Below are 20,200 nucleotides of genomic sequence, written 5' to 3'. Positions count from 1 at the left end.
CCATAAGTCAAGTAAGTCAAGTGTGTTGTCAACTTTTTGGCCACTTTGGGTGCCACGAACTATATGACGCTGACTATAGTACACTTAAACATAGTATCCAACACAACAGCACAGCCTTCTTCATTATTCATTGACTGGGTGGGCATGAACATTAGTTGTACTAATTCTCACAATTTAGATAACGATTCTACACAAAATAATTTACAAATTACCACACACTCCTTAAAATTTTATTTATAAAAACTGTACTAAGTCATGTCATTAAACTACCTAAACTTAACAAAAACTGACAATTTTAAAATATATTCAAATCTCTTGTGTTTACCAAGGAAACCTTAGAAAGATGATAGTGTAATATATTCCACAAAAAGAAACAAGAAAGTTACTATTAGGTACATTGATAAATTAATATTTTACAATATGGCATTGTCTTGCTTAGGACGTCAACAATGCTCAGATAAAATCATGTCAACTATACAAGCACAGATTACCATACTTTTTTAGAATTCAATTACAGAACCAACATTGCTTTTAAAATTGTAAGGAGTGAGTGCATTACTTTACCACCTAAATGGCTATCAAACGACATTGAATAGATCACCACATCATCCAAATAAACGCATCACAACACCACACAAGTCTTTAAATACTCAAATCAAAACAATTCAAATATACCGTGACACATTTAAAAGACCATTAGTCATACTTAAACCAGTCAGAGTAGTAAAGTTCTTCATACAGCGTTCTCTCTCTGTTCTCCTTCTGTCTTTCGTGATCTGACGGAAGCCCGGACTGAGGCCCGTATGGATGCTCTAGAGCCTATGCCTGGGAGAGATCTTACGAAACCTTCGTCTTTGCTACTCGATATAGATTCTCGCTTCCTGTACTGTCCGGGATTTTCTTCATCTTCTTCCGATGATTTTTTTCTGTGAAAGAAAGGTAAAATTAGCACAAAATAATATTTTTTAATTCTTGTAATTTTAGAGTGTGAAAAATCTTGGGTACATGAAACATAAGTGTCTTTTAGCTTTATGCCATGATTGTATCTATTAAATTTACATAATGTCGTTTCATATCAAAATAGATGACAGCTAATAGACAAGTATTCTAATTCAAATAGTTTATTCAGTACATAGGCCCTTTCTTGGCCAATTATACTGATTAATGAATAGGCATTTACTGGGCAGGTATACGCTTCCATAGACAGCATAATAATATCAATTAATATCAGGTGTGATTGCGGTTTAAAATCTAATACATGCCTTGTTTTGCATAAAACATCGTGATAATGTTATAAAGAATTAGATCTTTCACTCTTCAAAATTCAAATACACGTCGTGACCTTTGAAATATCTTACCTAGGGAAACAGGGGAAGTCCCAAAACTTCTGGTCCTTCCCGAAGTTCTCTCCATCTTGCAGCGTCTGAGGCATCTCGGTGTCCATGGTTTCTGGCAGGAACAGACAGAGGAGACCGCCAATCACTCCCAGGACTCCCAGGATCAGCAGTGGCAGGTCTTGGGAGATGTTAGCCTGGAGAAGATGGTTTACTCAATTTAGATAGACAGATAGTATGATGATAAATACTTTATTACACCACACATTAACACATAAAAGAAAATACTAAGTTAGCACGGCAGAATTTAGACAGTCTTTACGTTAGGAAGTCACCTCTACCAGACAACTCAGGGAGATTTTATTGTTACTAATAATACAAACGTTATAGTATGAGGATCAATGGATCATTGTAACCCTTTACGAGAAACTACTAAATGGATGGTGAACAATTTCTGTTCTAACATCAGTCAGAACATTATATCAGCTAAATTCATACAAAAACAAAAATACATTTATTTGCTCTATTTTGGGAACATTAAATACGGCTTTAGACCTAGGATTTTTACAACGACTGGTTCTGCCCGCATTCAGTTGCTTCTTGTAACCTTCCCTAGAACAAGGTCTACTGAGGAGGCTTGCCTACATTACTTCTTGGCCACTCGAGAATATTTCTGGCTCAAGCCCGTTTAGCTATGTTACCTACTCGCTGACTTTCAGCTTTATAAACCATTACTATTATTAAGAAGGAACTTACCAAATACACAACGAACGGTGCCACAATTGAAGCAACGTAGCCCATAATATGAATTAGAGCCACTCCCTGAGCTCTGACTACTGTGGGAAGCAGTTCCGCAGCATATTGCAAGCCGATGTTGTAAGAAATGTTGACGGCGAACCGCCCGAGGATAGCCAGCGATGCTGAAGGTCCACCTGAGTTTTGGAGTAAAAAAGAAAAAATGAAATCAGGTTATTAATTTAACCTCCACTACAGGTAGGGTTGCCAGATGGTCAGGAATTTGGCGAGATGGTCCCGAATTTGCGTATGTCCTCCGATTCCCGACAGTAAAAATCTCCCGAAAAATAACAAACTGATGGTAAAGGATTTGGCTTATTCCATGTTTTGTATTTATTTTTTTACTTTTTTGTTTCTCCCGACCAAGGTGCCAAAATCTCGAAAAATGTTTTTTTCTCCCAATAATACGGTCATTGATCTTAACTAGGAGCACGACTCTCTCTAGTTTACCAGAGGAAATGGAGGATTTGGCCTACACTTCAGGCCATATTTTATACTCACCTACGGGTACTGCTGTGGCAAGCAAACTAAAGATTCCACTGATGACCATGGAACCACATGCAAGCCATCTTCTGCCCCACCTAAAAAAGAAATAAAAGTGTTAAATGATTATCTGGATGAATTACAAATTTTAAAATATCCAGTAATATGTAGCATTAATTTATAAGTCTCTGACTGTCGAGAGACACTAGATACGATAGAAATTTCATTGTTCGATACTCACTAGGATTTCTTTGCGTATTGAAAAGGTATTTCTCGTCATGATTTTACTTTGGTAAAAAGTGTTTTCAATTGGGAAACAAATCACTTTCATCTATGACATACCTACCTAAAAATGCTTTACGAAGAAGCTGGAACTATAGTCGACAGAAACACTCACCTATCCAAAACAGCAGTCAAGAACGTATCAGCAGGCAACTCCGTAGCAGACGCCACTGTAAACGTCAAGAAGATGTCCAGGCCAAGAGACCCCACGTTTCTGACGTGGCCATCGAAGACCAAGGATATGGCCATCCAAATGACGATGAGGAGGACAGCGTTGCGGCGGAGACGAGGCGTCCTGAAGAGGTCGAGGACGGAGTAGGTACGGCATTCAGCTTCGCTGTCCTTGATTGTTTTGAAGGAGGCCTCCTGTTGGAGAAAATTTGGTTTGTAATATTCAAATACATATTTTATTGCTTGTTATATTATTTATGTGTTTATAAAAATTCGAAGGGATCGGTTTTTGTTGCACGATCCCGTTTAGTCTTTGCTGTCGCGACTGTGTGACGGGTGGCCGCAGTGAGTGTGCGAGCGCGATAGCAATATACTTACACGCGAGCGATAAGAATGGGTAGCTTGGGGTCATTGGACAAAATTCTACGTGCTCGGCTACCAGACTTTAGAAGTATTCAGTCCCGAATTTGGTATTCGGTTGTCAATAGAAGTGTTCCCATTAGCAGCTTCCTGCATATTTTTTTTAAAACATCCGTACCTTAAAACGCCGTAGCTGCAGTAACCGGAATACTTTCGTCCAGTTTTGTGGGATCCAGTAATGTAGGAACGCGCAAAACTGGATTGCCATGGCAAAGAGAGATGCATGGTTGGTAGTTCACAGAATCTGTCAATTTCGTAGACTTGTTACGAAATTAATCAGAGGACCTAGTGTGAGTTTTTATCATCAAAAATGACATTAAATGTATGACGGATTGTACAGCGCCCCTAGCGGGAAACGTTCAAAAACTAAAATATTCTTACATTTTTGAAAACTCACACTCAGCCCACAGAAGAACATAGGAGTTCAAGTAAAAAAGTTTTCTCCTTTTGGCAAATTGACAATTTCTCGCAATTTTATGTACCTATAGTCAAACGATTCTGTAATAGCAAAATCGGAACTAATAATCCAGTATTGATAATAATAGCGCTCTCCCTTCAATGTCATATCTGGGACCCTTAAGTGTTGTACTATATTGATTGGCACTTATTTTAAAAAGCATACTTACCGTGAATTCGCTAAGAACTTTGTCCGGGATCTTAGTTTTGTTTATTCTCTCAAACTTCTTCATGATGGTCAAGGCTTTATCGATCTTGCCCTGCGACACCAACCATCTGAAACAAAAAAATGTTTCATTCTTATTATGTGTTAGGAATTTTAAATTTTAATAGCATTTGTGTCACGAGTTTGCTATAAAAATTGTAGTCTTGTTCTACTGATAAATTAACAAATTGTGACAACGAAGATATTATTTTACAGTGAAAGTTTTATAGGCGTTGAGTTGCCCCATTGTTTCAAAAACTGGGATAAAAAATATCCTGTGTCCTTTCCCGGTATTCAAACTATTTTTATACCAAATATAATTTGAAGCCACGATAGCTGAACGGTGAAGGGGTCGGACTGGCCGACTCTCGATCCGAGGAACGCGGGTTCGGTCCCCGCCGCCGCTTGACTATTGTGGTGAGCTCACTCGTGATACAAGCATTTTAATTACCTATTACGAGGGGCTAACGGGACTATTAATTGGTGTAATAACAAAATAACTATTAATCTTTAAAAAAAAACGGTTTAGTGGTTTAGGCGTGAAAGCATAACAGACACAAGGACAGAGTTGTTTTCGCGTATTAGTAGGGATCATACCTGGCACTTTCAGGAACAACCCATGGAGTAGCGATAGCAAGCGCGAAGGGAATGCTCGTGCCGAGCGCGAACATTCGCCAGTCGTCCGCCCACAGAGCGATCCACGGCAGCAAGGACGCGGCCAGAGTGAAGAACAGTGCGATGGACATGTTCGCGACGAACGTTCGCCATTTGGGGCCGACATATTCGAGAACTGAAAGGAAATGATACAAGATCTTGAAAAGTACACCAAGGGCAAGATGTCTTCTTTTTTAGGTCCTACCAATGTTTCAAAACCGATGTTGCAGTGCTGTGAGAAGTTAGTACAAACTGAGTCACCACTATAACTGTATTATAGTAGGTATATTGATCATGTAAAAGATACAAAAATAGCAAATAGTAAGTAGGTGGAGTTCTCTCCATTGATATTGGAAGATACCTAATGCCTATTAAATAATTTTCAGTTTTTTCAGTTTAGACTTTGCAAATCCCTATTTCACTCATTTATCTCTTCCTTTCTTAGCGGAAAAGTTTAAAATTCTGACAAAAGTTTAACTAAAAATTGTGTTATACCGAAGTGGCAGTAGGGCGAATTTATTTAGGACTCAATCAATACCTTGAAAAGAGCCTAAATTACTAGCTTGATTAAAAATCCCAATTATCGTTTCCATTGATACAAAACATACTCGTAACTTCTGCTTCTCAGCATCATTCAAACTAATAAACAGTACGCCATGATTTCTTTAATGATTTCTTACTAAACACTTACCAAGGATGTACATCATGGTGAAGCAGTTGTCGAAAGCGAGACCGACCAGAAACCGGCAGACAGAAAAGGTCCAGAAGCTGTCGCAGAATGCTGTGGCCACTCCAGCTGCGAAGCCGATGAGGTTGGTGCCTGAAAAATGATAAAAATAATTATAGTGGACCAGATCTACTTCTACTAACAGTATGGTTATTTAATTTTTAGCGTTAAGAGTTGTATTTCAAACTAAATTTAACATCTGGGCCATTCTTATTCTTACGCATTTTTGTGTGAGATGTAAGAATAGCATATGTTTTTAAAGAAAATCAGTGCACTGTATATTAATTTACTTAGTAAAATACCTCTATTAACTAGGCCCAATATCATTTTCATCATAAAACTATTAGAAGAATATTAAAAAATACTTACAAGTCCAAAATGTCACGGACCGTGTAGTGTGAGATTCCCGGATTTGGACATACAATATTTTTTTCTGAAGAGATGTTATGTTATTTTGATAAATATTACAGTAATTATGCAAGATTAATACATGTTATATAAGACTGTTAAAAATTTATATCAATAATAATTACCATTTTTTATTTTGAACACCAAACATTGTGTGAGCAGTTTTTGTGTCACAACCACGTGCGCCACTTTAAATATGCGTAACTCGGTAAAAAACTATCTTTGATATTGACATCCCTTGCTAAGTTTTTTTAGAACAGTAACATTGTCATCTTATTAGATTTGCAAATGGCTGAACGTAGTGAGTGAGCCGCAAAAAATTATTTCCTATTTATTTGAAAAAAGGGACAACCATAACACGTCCATCCCGTGTACGGTTTTTAAAGGTAGGTATCAATGTCACGCTATTGTATAAAACATAATTATGTACCTCATGCAGTATAGTTTCAGATAATTGCACAAGATCTGCTAATTCACAGATAGTTTTTTGGATATATCGGACACGTTCCAAATTGTCACGGCCATGGTATTAAAAATGTGTCACTACCGCAAACTATTTAAGTACATGGTCGTGACATTACAACGCGTGGTTGTGACATTCTATTTTTATTATTTTAATAGTTTTTGTTGTTCTGCTAAATTATTTTGTGTATTGTGCAATTTTTAGGAGTAGCCTTTTAGTAAGTGTACTTATTTTTCGCTAGTATGATTTTCTAGATGCCACGAAGGAAAAATTATTGCACTTTCTCATTTCTGCAGTAATATCAAATTTTACTGAGACAGCTCCCGGTAAAGGCCCTGCAGAGGTGGTCGGAGTTGTTTTAAAAGGAATTGCTATTAACCATATTTTTAGTGGTACGGTGACTATGAAACATGTTTAAGTTGTCAAAACCAACTGTTATGTGAATCCTACAGAAATCTCATTTGATACTCAATTAGGTACCTACTGTGTTTAAGATTTACTAATTTGTTAAGCATATTATCATATCGAAACCATGTAGGTAGCATATCGGAAGCATGATCAGATAGTGCCAATAATAAAAAGTCAATTTTTTTATTATCTAGTAGATATATTAACTACCTGACGGTATTTTTGATCTCAATTTTAATTAAATTTTTGGATGTTCAGAAAAAAGTACATATTACCAAATAACACCTTTGTTGATGAAACGAATTTAGTGTATTTTATTGTTAATCAATTTAAACTATTATGATATAAATTTAACAACATAAATATTATTATTTACAGTAAAAATGTAAAACTGTCACATCCGTGTCATGCAGTGTCACAGCCGTGTTTACGTAGGCTATTTTGTTTCCTTTCCGAGGGCTTTAAGGTTGTCCATATACATCAAAAGTATGCTTTTGGTTTATACTTTCGATACGCATCGCAAAAAGTTTAAAAAAAAAATCTTTAATTTTTTAAAAAAAATTGGCACAAATTTAAGAATGGCCCATCTAACAGTATGATCGTTGGATTCCGAATTTCCGATTTCTCTAGTTACTTTTCTAGATTCGTATTCTGATGGATTTATTAATTTCCATGAAGGAATGATCAGCAGACTGAAAGTGAAAGAGAGCTCCACCACCCAGAATCTTCAACCACAGAGGTACTGGCTATCTTACTATCTAACTCCCAACTTACTATCTAACCCAACTACGGGACTTAGGTATGATAGTGGTAGCTAGGCAGGCGGACAAAGAAAAATCCCTACCACCAACAAAACCGAGTAGAAAATTTTACCCTCACTGGGACCTCTGGGTCTAAAGCAAGTGGTCTTACAACTTACCCATTAAAGCTGGAATTCTTCCATATTTGTCAGCGATCCATCCGAACACGAGTCCACCCACAATGGCTCCACAGAAGAAGATGGCCTGCGCAGTCGCAGCGAGGTTGTCCTTCTCGCACACCCAGTCCAGCTGTAAAGCGAAACAGAGACGTAAAGCATTGGGTTTTATTATCAGGCCATTTAGTCTCCACTGCAAGAGCACGTATGGCTTCTACTAGACTTTCATTTGTTTTAGATTCACTACCTCTTGTTAGTACGTCATCATCATCATCATCAGGTCATTTAGTCTCCATTTCAATAGCAAGACCCTCTATTTTACTAGAAGCAAATGGAGGACTTGACCTACACTCCCCACGCTGGCCAGATGGGTTGGGTAGCTTATTCGTCTCTTAGGACATCTATGGGGTGGTGACGGCTCCACAAGTCATGACTTCGTTTCTTGATGGTGACTGAGTGATTGACATTTTGAACTTCAAAATTATAGCCTTCCACAATCACGAATAACCGGTCGTTGTAGAAATCCCTGGGGGATTCCTTTGTCCAGCAGCGGACGTCCCAAACTTGATAGTACGACATTCTTAACGCAATCATCTTATCTGGGAAGCAATAGTTTTGTACGGAACATTGCTTCTGTTGTACTCCCAGCCGTTAGTACAAGGTACTATCGGCCACTCATCGTCGCTACGGATATAAAGTATTACCTGTAGGTTTGCCGTATAGTACATTAAGTATTACCTGTAGGTTTGCCCTATTACCTGTAGGTTTGCCGTATAGTACATTTTTAACGCGCTAGCTAGACCAACGAAAGCCCGGTCATTGTGGAAATAATTCTTAGTGGAGGTCTTTGTACAGCAGCGGACGGCCTTAAGTTGATAATATGACATTCTTAACGCTATCAACTCACCTGGGAAGCAATAGTCTCGTACGGTACATCGCTTCTATTATACTCCCAGCCGTTAGTACAAGAGGCACAATCTATTCGTCATTGGTGGACCAACGATCTGGTATAGGTTGAGGGAAGCACATGGATGCAAGCGCGAGATCGGTTGTAGAAATCATTGGTCCAGCAGCGGACGGCCCTAAGTTGATAATACGACATTCTTAACGCAATCATCTTACCTGGGAAGCAATCGTCTCGTACGGTACATCGCTTCTATTATACTCCCAGCCGTTAGTACAAGAGGCACAATCTATTCGTCATTGGTGGACCAACGATCTGGTATAGGTTGAGGGAAGCACATGGATGCAAGCGCGAGATCGGTTGTAGAAATCATTGGTCCAGCAGCGGACGGCCCTAAGTTGATAATACGACATTCTTAACGCAATCATCTTACCTGGGAAGCAATCGTCTCGTACGGTACATCGCTTCTATTATACTCCCAGCCGTTAGTACAAGAGGCACAATCTATTCGTCATTGGTGGACCAACGATCTGGTATAGGTTGAGGGAAGCACATGGATGCAAGCGCGAGATCGGTTGTAGAAATCATTGGTCCAGCAGCGGACGGCCCTAAGTTGATAATACGACATTCTTAACGCAATCATCTTACCTGGGAAGCAATCGTCTCGTACGGTACATCGCTTCTATTATACTCCCAGCCGTTAGTACAAGAGGCACAATCTATTCGTCATTGGTGGACCAACGATCTGGTATAGGTTGAGGGAAGCACATGGATGCAAGCGCGAGATCGGTTGTAGAAATCATTGGTCCAGCAGCGGACGGCCCTAAGTTGATAATACGACATTCTTAACGCAATCATCTTACCTGGGAAGCAATCGTCTCGTACGGTACATCGCTTCTATTGTACTCCCAGCCGTTAGTACATGGCACTATCGGCCACTCATCGTCGGGCGTCGTGCGGCCCGATGCGAGGGCGGCAGTCCAATCAGCGGAGTACATTCGGCATCGGTCGTGCGCATACGGGCCTTCGGACTTGGGGGGGATGGCTAGGGCTCGTCTGGAATGGAAGAAATGAGAAATTAGTAAAAACGATTGGGTAGACACTAAATATAGAAAGAAAGATACATTTATTACAATGGACATCACACAAATACAGGCAATTACATAGACATGACAGTGGCACATAATATTATTTATTTATTTTATTTATTTGGAATAACAACAGCCGACAGTCCGACACATATAATAGACTTAAATCAAATATTTTTCTTAAGCTAATTAGGCCAAAAAGGTTATCCACAGCATTAACGAATTTTGCTTAAACTATCAAGTTAAAAAACAGTAAAGAAATTTATATAGACACCTGACCACAATTCTATACTGCCCCATGATTATGTTTGGCAATATCAAGTGTTGTGTTAAATGATCCAATCAACACACAATAATGGAAGAAGAAAAAAAATAAAAACAAGAGTAAACTGAGCAGTGCCACCCATTCACCAACAAGATGCCCACTGCAACGGGACCCCACTCAGCATATGCCGTGGCCCACGGTGACGAAGGCCACGGCGCTGGTTTTCAGTGTGCCCCATGCCGAGTGAGGGTCACGGACCACTGGTAAAATAAATAAAATAATATAGGTAGGTTATCGATCGAAGACTGGCCTTTGGCGTAGAGTAGTAGAATATTCTGTGGTAAGTTCACGAATTGGACTGCTAGAGGTCGCGGATTCGATCGAGACAGAGTGGCAGGGCTGGCAAAATGTCACGGGCCCCGACCTGAGGGGGCCCGAGCCACCCCGAGCTCAGAAAAAACTTGATTCATTCAATTGATTGGATGATAGTACTCATTCATGAGCTATGACGATACCAATCGCAGGAATAGTAAACTGAAAACTGCATTTTCCTACGAAAGAGGAAAGAATCGACCAAAAAAAGTAAAACGCAATAAATAAATCGAATTACATCTTTCACAATCGATAGAAACGTAAACAACAAAAAAATGGCGCGGTATTCATGGTCTGTGAGTTTTGCCAGTTTTTTGCAATCGTTTATTTGATCTAGGAACTAGTTCACACTTTGAACATTATAGTTCCGGCTGTAGTGTGAATTATTTACAAAATGATACATTTCCGCATTTAATTTTATTAAAAATCATGTAAGAGAAAGGTTAACTAATCAAATAAACATAATAACGTATCTATTCATAATTTAAACAGATTATATTAAGTAATAATTTAAGTAAGTAGGTAATTACTTACCAATATTAATTATTATAATATCATTTGCCACTGTAAGTACCTATACTTTTACCCAAGTAAAATTAAGTTTATCACAAATCATTATAAATTAAGTAATTATCTTATCCAGATGTATATAATACCATGTAATACTGTATGGTTTTATCAAAATCCGTTCAAGTTTTTGCTTGAAAGAGTCTTTAAAGTCTAAGTCAAAATTTCTTTATTTGTGTAGAGTAGACTATTTAATTAGTACTTACAAATCGTCAAATAACTATTTTGCTCTTAAGTAACAACATACATTCATACTTTCTAAGTTTAATAAATGTTTTCATTTTCATATTCATTTCATACATTTGTCCATCTACCCTCACATTTATATCATCACATAGTAGGATGGTACTGATGGTAGGTAGAAGGATCAGCAGTGTAAAGAGATTTTTAAATTTTTGCTAAACACACTACCCTCTTCCTCACAGTCGGGCAAGAACCGCGGAACAATGAATTAATAATCCGGATCTAGCCGGTTCATTACGCACAGCATTGAGGCATTGTTTGATTGCTAACCTCCCCTGAGGTCAGTTGGCATCGTGAGTGACTCACGGCCTCATGCAACTTTCGCTGCGGTCGCGACAGGATGGGTGGCCGTGACAGCTGTCAGTTTTGACAGGTATTTTGGCGGGTGGCCTAGACTGCTAGGGAATCCGCGGTGGCTAGTTGAACGGAAAGCATGGTCGAACTGTTTTGTTTTAATTATGTAATTTATTATTTAACAACTTGCTTTGGACTCAATGGCGTCTTATGGGATTTATTTTTACGGAATCCATGAAAAAGCATCATAATTGAAACACCTATATTCTATTGTGGAGTTATATCAATTTCCACTAAACATTGGCACATTTTTTTTATCCACAACTAGGAAAGTCTTGGCCTGATTCTCACCTGATGGTAAGTGATGATCAGGCCGAAGGTGGAAGCGAGCTTCACCCGGAATCCTCAACCACGGAGGAACTGGCTATCTTACCTCTGACTGCCGGAACAGAACAAAGCTGTTAACATTGTTGTTATGGCGACAGACTTAGGTAAGATGGTATTAGGTATGATATTATACAGTATCGGTCATTGTGTAAATCCTTGGGAGAGGGCTTTGTCCAGCAGTGGACGTCATTTGGCTGAAACGAACGATTGGCACATTGCCAATAAACAAAAGAAGAAGAAGACTGCACTATACTAACCATGAGGGTTTTCATGAAAACCTCAAGATTTAGGGTTAATAGGGTTCCGTTAGCACTCTTTAGGTTAGTGAATCCCAACAAATAACGTATTACTTATGTAGGTAATGAAGCAATTTTAAAACGTTTAATTTTATTACCAACTTACCACACCATTTGTTGAATAACGATAATTTCCTCTAATCAATATTAAATGTCAATAACTTCCTTTAAAATATAGGAAGAGCCTTCAAGTAGAACATGAATCTTGTAAACTATTAGTTGAAACGCCCATTTAGTTTGCAAATTGATCGATTTTAAATTGAAAATCGATTAAAAGTTTTGTTTCTCAGACCGAGCTATTTCATCATCATAATTTCAGCCACAGGACGTCCACTGCTGAACATAGGCCTCCCCCAATGATATCCATATCGCTCGGTTGGTAGCGGCCTGCATCCAGCGCCTTCCTGCTACCTTTAAGAGGTCGTCTGTCTACCTTGTGGGTGGCGGACGTCCCACATTATGGCGAAAGACAGCGGTAGTTAGCTAGGCGGACTTAGAACAAGCCCTACCACCAACTAAACCAAAATGAAAAATCCGCCCCTACTGGGAATCGAATCCGGGACCTATTGGGTCTTATCCACTAGACTACATAGGAAGAATTTAAAACACGCGGGCGATCATAAGTTACTTATAAAAACACTAGCTGATCCGGCGAATTTCGTACCGCCTAATTCATTAGAAATAATGTATTTGGTGAAATAAGCCGTGTGGTGACGGCAGAGTAGAATACATTTGTCACCAACCCCTACTCTTCCCGCGGGTGTCGTAAGAGGCGACTTAGGGACTACACATCAAACAGAAAATGGGCAGCAGCGCTCTCTGAAAAACATCAATCTTTTAAACTGCCAAGCGTGGAGATTATGGCAAAACCCTCCACTATAGTGGAGGAGGCTCATAGTCCAGCAGTGGACTGTAAAGGGCTGTTGATGAATGTATTTGGTGAAAATATTTCGATAATAAGCGTTTCAATAACTCTTTTATAATGCAAACAGCTAGGGCCTGGAATTCGCTGCCTGCTGCTGTCTTTCCCGAAGACTATAATCCGGGCCTTTTCAAGGCCAGAGTGAACAGATAGGTACCATCCTAGACTGCATCTCAGGTGCCAACTCAACCAAATGCTATTGCAGTCAAATAACCGCCTTGTCATGTATTTTTTTTTTTTTTCAAATCGGTCCAGTAGTTTTGGAGCCTATCAAATACAAACAAACAAATCTTACATCTTTATAATATATTAGTTTATGTAGATTGCTTAAAAATATTCATACGTTACATGTGTCTGTCAGTGACGTGTGAGTCAGGGTCAATATCATAGTTAATAACTTATTCGTGCAAAATAAGATTTGGTATACAATACTAAGTGCTTGCTTCCGTAGTCGGTCGAGGAAATCCGTCCGTAGGTACTGCTAAATTGAAGGTAGTCGATTATACATAATGCCGTAGTTCGGAGGAGAACCAAAGTAACCGACATAGCTCTCAGAATTGCTAAAATCAAGTGGCAGTGGGCGGGGCACATAGCTCGTAGAGACGATGGCCGTTGGGGCAGGAAAGTTCTCGAGTGGCGACCACGGGCTGGAAGACGTAGCGTGGGCAGGCCTCCTACTAGGTGGACCGACATCTGGTAAAGGTCGCGGGAAGAGCCTGGATGCGGGCAGCGCAGGACCGTTCATTGTGGAAAACCTCGGGGGAGGCCTTTGTCCAGCAGTGGACGTCATTTGGCTGAAACGAACGAACGAACGAACGTAGTTCGGAGGACATGGCGGATCAGTAAGGTCCGGTTAGACAATGATGGTTACACCACCACAAGGGACAAACTTGACCTTCACTGGTTGGGTTATTGGCGGTCAAGCTGTAGATCCTGGCTACACAGGAGTTGCAGCGGTGGGAACGAGAGGTGGGAACAGTCCCGTATATTGCTTAAGTCTTTGGATCATACAAATTAAATTAGCTGGTGTTATCAAATACTCAAAATTGAACAATCCAAAATAATTTTATACCTAACGATAAACAAAAACAGCTATCGCATAAAAACTAAACAATAATCATTTCCTAGTAGATTACAATCAGTTGTAAGATTTAAACTTTATAACCGCAGGTGTGTCTTCTTGGAAATGATCTTTGAAAAGGAACTCACGATGATAGTGTACAAAATGATTTTAGGGTTCCGTGTAAGGGTACGGATCGGCCACAGAATTGCTTAACTCGAGTTGCAGTAAGCACATATCACATATAGTGGAGGTAGAAACGTTTTCGAGTGGCGACTACAGACTGAAAAAAACTATTCCCACCTCTCGTTCCCACCGCTGCAACTCCTGTGTAGCCAGGATCTACAGCTTGACACTAATATCCCAACCAGTGAAGGTCAAATTTGTCCCGTGGGAAAGTTAAACTGTCATTAGACCCGCAACGAAATTAATCAGAAGGAGATTAGAGGAGTTCGAAGTTTTGAAGACCACAGACTGGAGGACGAGTTAGTGTAGCCAGGCCTACTACTCGGTGGACCGATGATCTGGTGAAGGCAACGGGACCGGTCATTGTATGTCCAGCAGTGGACATTTTTGGCTAAAACGGGACCCCAAAGCATACGCATAAATGCCTTTGCTAGCTGTAATTAATTGTAAGTAAGTTACTATATTATCTAAAAACAAATATCAAACCATCAATACTTAACAACAATGTTTTATAGGCATTGTCTTGTCCAAATTAAAATCCAATATTTATTATTGTCGTGTAAATTGAGTTGTAATAGTCTCACTATATTCTGCCTGTCGTTAAGATATTGTAAGTAAGATATAGGTACGGAACTCGTGTGTGAATCCGACTCGCACTTGGGGTTTTCTGAAGTCACCTCTTTCAAAAGATGAACTGTTTCAACCCGGAGGTCGTAGTTTGATTCCCAGAATGGTACTTTGAGGTAGTTTTAATTTACTTTACAGATTTTATCTGATTGGGTTTTTATTGGTCAAACTGTAGATCCTGGCTAATCTTTTCTTAAAGGTTTTAAACCTTTGTTTGTCAATGTCATCCGCTTTGCAATGGAGGGAAGTCGAACCTTAATTTCGAACTCCTCCTATGTTCTTCTGATTAATTTCGTTGCGGGTCCAATGACAATTTAACTTTCCCCCGGGACAAACTTGGCCTTCATTGGTTGGTTTTTTATGGCGGTCAAGCTGTAGATCCTGGCTACACAGGAGTTGCAGTGGTGGAAATGAGAGGTGGGTATAGTCCCGTTTACAGATTTTATAAATTAAATATTTATTATCATTATCGCGTAGTTTAAACAGCTATTTAAAGAATCCATAATGAATAAATCAAAATGCCGATGGTCTATTAAATGGAGATTCAATTGGTTTACCAAGAAAAATGCGATTTGAAGGAAAAATAACTGGTTTTTAGAAATGTATCAATGATTGATGCGAATTAGCAATGTCGTATATTTAATTGTTTACTTAAAAGTGTAGTGTCAGCCCTCAGCTTCGTTTTCAAGATTTGTTTTCATCATCATCATTTCAGCCACAGTACGTCCACTTGAACATAGATAGGCTTCCCCCAATGATTTCCATATCGCCCGGTTGGTAGCGGCCTGCGTCCAGCGCCTTCCTGGCTACCTTTATGAGGTCGTCGGTCCACCATGTGGGTGGACGTCGCACGCTGCGTTTTCTGGTACGTGGCCTACACTCCAGAAATTAATATTGAAATTAGTTCAAGGGTTTAGTATGAAAATATAAAAGTAGACATACATAAAGAGGTATTGCATCTTTCATATTAAATAAATATTAGTTAGTAAAGATTGTGGTAATATTACGTTGGTGTTTTATAGGTATTTTCAACTTGTGTATGAACACGTGAACATATAAATTATAGAGCAGGATCGTGATTGTGATATGACAGATTATATGGCAAGTTAGTAATTATGTAGGGTTTTAAACGTAGTGCCAGTGCACAGATTTGAGGTATACTTACTTAAGTATACACAGTTAAATAAGTAGGTACTAACTAACAACTAACACATAACCGCCTCTGTGGTCTAGTAGTAAGACCACCTGCTTCAGACGCAGAGGTCCCGGGTTCAATTCCTAGTGGGGTCAGATTTTTATGTTCGGTTTGGTGGATGGTAGGGCTTGTTCTAAGCCCGCCTGGCTAGCTACCACCATCTTACCTAAGTCTGTCGCCATAACAACAATGTTAACAGCATTATTGAGTGTTCCGGCAGTTAGAGGAAAGATAGCCAGTTCCTCCGTGGTTGAGGATTCTGGATGAAGCTCGCTTCCACCTTCGGCCTGATCGTCACTTACCATCAGGTGATGTACGAGTCAAGAGCTTCCTCGTTGTATATAAAAAAGAAAAAATAGTACTATTAAAAAAGAAAAATCTAATAGCTCGAAAACTCTACCAAGACTTTGGTGTATTTATTTATACATCCAAATGTATGCACACAATTAATTATATTAATTCAATTTCCGATTAATAATACGTAACCTAAGATAAGTGGTCTAAATATGTATACAGTTTCTGATTACATTTGCTCCAATTTGGTCATAGGTTTAAAAAATGCGGTAGTAAATTTGCATCAAATTTGAATAAAACCTTGCTTTATCAATGAATCCGTGTATGATTAGCAAAAAAATGTTTGCAAAAAACTAGTAGGTATTTAACCGACTGCAAAAAAGAGGTTAATGTATACTCCAGTTTTAAATGAGTAGTCAATAATTCAAGTGGTTTGCTATAATTAATCCTAATCAAAATCTGTCCTTCAATTGTCAAATTTCAATTTGTTTTCGATCAAATCACAGAATAATAATAAGTTGATCAAATATCCATAATTTTCGATGCGTTTATACTTTAACGTTGTTTAAATAATCTTATTTGTACAATATGAAAATGTAAAATTATCGAAAACCGTAGATATTTTGAACGAAAACATTTTGATAAGTGACAGTTGACAGACGGATTTGGGTTATAGACCTGGTACATATTAGCCACTTCTCAGCACCAACCCATAGTTTAAGCTGTCCCTTAGTGGTGGTAGGGCAAGCTATATTTGGGACGTGTCTATATTTGGGCCATGAGCAGGGCCCACACACCATTAAATATTTTTTGTTACTTCTGACAAAAACTACTGGATGAATTTTGATAAAATTTTACAATGTTTTAGCTTATACTTCAAGATTTATTCTGCAAGGTAACCTAGGAAATGATTTATCTAAAAAAAACATGAGTGAACCAGTAGGTTACATTAAATTTATAAGTAAGATAGCATTATGTACAAAATATACAGTTTTTTACCCAGAAGTTGTTAGATCGACATTTTTTGCTGCCCGTACCGGAACCGTTAGCATTATGTAATCAAATTAATTACATACCAATTACGTTTTTTAAGGGCAAGTTGTTAATGTTTTTGTTAAAAACATTGATACATGTATGATAAGTGAAGCTGATGGATTAGAACTTGTATACAGGATGTGAAAATAGTTTGAATATTTTTTCAGTTTTTCCAACATTTTTCTTTACTGCTCCGCCGCCATTGACTGTATGGTATTGTTACATATCCTAAAGAAAGTGCGCACATTACACCGACTTGGTGTCGGCCGATTCTTCATACAAATTAGAATCGGGGCCAGATATCGGCCGACTAAAAGTCGGTGGTCTTCGCCTGGGCTAAGGGACAAACATCCGAATATTAGGCCTCCCCAACCCGTCTGGCCAGCGTGGGGAGTGTAGGACAAATCCTCTTGCCTCTGGTCAATTAGAGGCGTGCTCCTGCAGTGGAGACTAAATGACCTGATGTTGATGAATAAGGAATCTCATCCAACTCGCTTTAGGCACGTTTTTTGTACCATAATTATAGGTCTAGACAAAATTATATCTAGATTATTTTGTGAGTAATTCATTTTGGCGGAAACTACCACTTTTTGTGGGATTAAAAACTTCAATACAGAATATTACAGACCTTGCTGTTTTTCATACAATACGAAGTTCTCTGCATGACCGAATTATTATAAAAGTTTATCAGAGCATGTTATTAAATTATTAATATTTTACGAGTCCATTGCAACTGGTAATTTTTTAACAATTAAGGCCCAGAACAGACGGTGAAACGCAACTGCAACGAAACTGCAACTGCTAGTTACTTTTGAGTTGCATCTAAGTTTCTGCCATAGCGTTCGTTGAGAGACCACACATGACGCGACCAGTTTGAAACTTTCAGTTTCAGTTTTATTCATCAGAATCATCAGAAAGTTGCAGTTTCGTTGCAGTTGCGTTTCACCGTCTGTTCTGGGCCTAAGACGAATAACATTGTAGCAATGTTTCAGCGCTTACGCCCGTATTCACAAACATTACTATGAGGTCCCACAGTGCGCGTGGACGCACAGGGTGATAAGTACGCGAAACAATCACAGAACTCTATTCAACGCGTGTTCGATTTGTTGCTTCACTTAGGCGATTATCACACTGCACCGCGCTCCGCCACGGTACATACGCGGGACGACAGATTTAATCATTGTATGCAAGTACCTCAGTTAGTATAGAAAACACACGCGGCACAACACACTGACAACGCGTCTGCGCGCGGGATTCTTTAATGTAATCACGCGGACCGCGGTGCAGTGTGATACAGTTCATACAAAGAATACTGACTGCCTCGAGTTGATACTGTTACGATCCGTTTCCGTGTTGATAACTATGCTTTGACAAACTTGACCTTCAGGGTTTTTATTGGTCAAGCTGGAGATCCTGGCTACACAGGAGTTGCAGCGGTGGGAACGAGAGGTGGGAATAGTCCCGTTAAGTGTGCTTCGTCCTTAAACCATCAACAGTCATAACATAATCTTTTTCATTGTTTTTAGACCTTAAGACAAGCGACTAAGGTACAAAATATGGTGGGAACTATATTCTCAGTGCCTTTAAAGCCTTAAAACTATAATAAACTCACCTTTCTTCCACTGTAAGGTTCGCCAGCTCCGGCACCCAGCACCAATGCTGCTCAGGAACAATCGTCATGAAGATTTGCGAAAAATACACAAACGCAACGAAAAACGCAAACGGTATCATCAACAGGAACAAAATCTTCTGATACAGTCCGAATTCTCCAACGTAAGGCAATAAATCATCAAAATCTGTAGCTTTTTTCGGTTTGTCATTTTTATCCTCTTTTCTACTATTCTCGGTAACTTTTTTTTCGCTGGCAACATCGGAGCTGTCATTCATGTAACCTTTGTTCACAAAACCCCCGCCCAAATCGATGTTTGACAGTTTGTTGTCTATGGAATTTTGGCGGGAATCGTCCTCTTGGTCGCAGCATGGAGTTCTTTCTTGAGGTGCCATTTTGAATTCTAATTTTGAATTTTTGAATCAAATTTGCATGCTCGAATTTGATGATTTCGACCTGTAACAAAGAAAGAAAAAATTAAGAAACATAGGAAGCATTGTTGTGTTCCGGCAGTTGGAGGTAAGATAGCCAGTTCCTCTATGGCTGAGGATTCTGGGTGAAGCTCGCTTCCACCTTCGGCCTGATCGTCACTTTCCATCAGGTGAGATGCAGGCCAAAAAATTCCTCGTTGTGGATCATAGCAAACATATCAATTCGGAAAGGGATCAACACCGTATCGCGTTTCGAGCTGTCATCGCCTTTAGCGCGCTGTCAACCGCGAGGCGAGGCGTTTACGTTACGGTGCGGATAAGTGTGCGTTGAAGTATGAAGTTTTATACAAAGACCGCCTCGAGTTGATACGGTTGCGAACTCCTTTCCGGGTTGATAAATGTGCTGCGGCCATAAAAAGAAACATAGGATTGGGAAAAAGTTTTTAAAGAAAGAGGTTACTATGTTTGTCTAAAGCCTGGTCCGTGAGCACGTAGAATCCCGTCCAATGACCCCAAGCTACCCATCCTTATCGCTCGCGCGTAATTATATTGCTGTCGCGACTGTGCGACGGGCGCCCACAGTGAGTGTGCGAGCGCGACAGTAACATAATTACGCGCGAGCGATAAGGATAGGTAGTTTGGGGTCATTGGACAAAATTCTACGTGCTCACGGACCAGGCTTTAGAAAAGGTTTATTTTTTAT

General features: G+C 39.3%; 1 protein-coding gene across 1 annotated transcript; it reads right to left on the bottom strand.

Annotated features, from left to right (window-relative positions):
• LOC114366298 (organic cation transporter protein) lies at nucleotides 1–19,516 on the bottom strand. Its single transcript, XM_028323132.1, has 11 exons — nucleotides 19,070–19,516; nucleotides 9,490–9,682; nucleotides 7,726–7,855; nucleotides 5,492–5,620; nucleotides 4,744–4,936; nucleotides 4,112–4,217; nucleotides 3,010–3,260; nucleotides 2,631–2,710; nucleotides 2,091–2,266; nucleotides 1,359–1,531; nucleotides 1–926 (listed from the first exon to the last, which is right to left on the bottom strand). The coding sequence occupies exons 1-11, from the start codon at nucleotides 19,459–19,461 to the stop codon at nucleotides 734–736; spliced, it is 2,016 nt and encodes a 671-aa protein (XP_028178933.1). The 5' UTR covers nucleotides 19,462–19,516; the 3' UTR covers nucleotides 1–733.
• Nucleotides 19,517–20,200: the final 684 nt, after the last annotated feature.

The sequence above is a fragment of the Ostrinia furnacalis genome, unplaced genomic scaffold (genome assembly GCF_004193835.3).
Source record: "Ostrinia furnacalis isolate ACB-3 unplaced genomic scaffold, ASM419383v2 OfSCF0611, whole genome shotgun sequence".
In the NCBI taxonomy this organism is placed as follows: domain Eukaryota; kingdom Metazoa; phylum Arthropoda; class Insecta; order Lepidoptera; family Crambidae; genus Ostrinia; species Ostrinia furnacalis.
Note: the sequence above shows the minus strand (reverse complement) of the source record. Positions and strands in the feature narration are given on the sequence as shown.

Coding starts and splice junctions, on each gene's coding strand:
- LOC114366298 (XM_028323132.1), bottom strand. CDS start 19,461: ATGGCACCTCAAGAAAGAACTCCATGCTGCGACCAAGAGGACGATTCC. Junction 2,711..3,009: donor TTGACTGCTGTTTTGGATAG/GTGAGTGTTTCT, acceptor TTTCTTTTTTAG/GTGGGGCAGAAGATGGCTTG. Junction 1,532..2,090: donor CACCGTTCGTTGTGTATTTG/GTAAGTTCCTTC, acceptor CATCTTCTCCAG/GCTAACATCTCCCAAGACCT.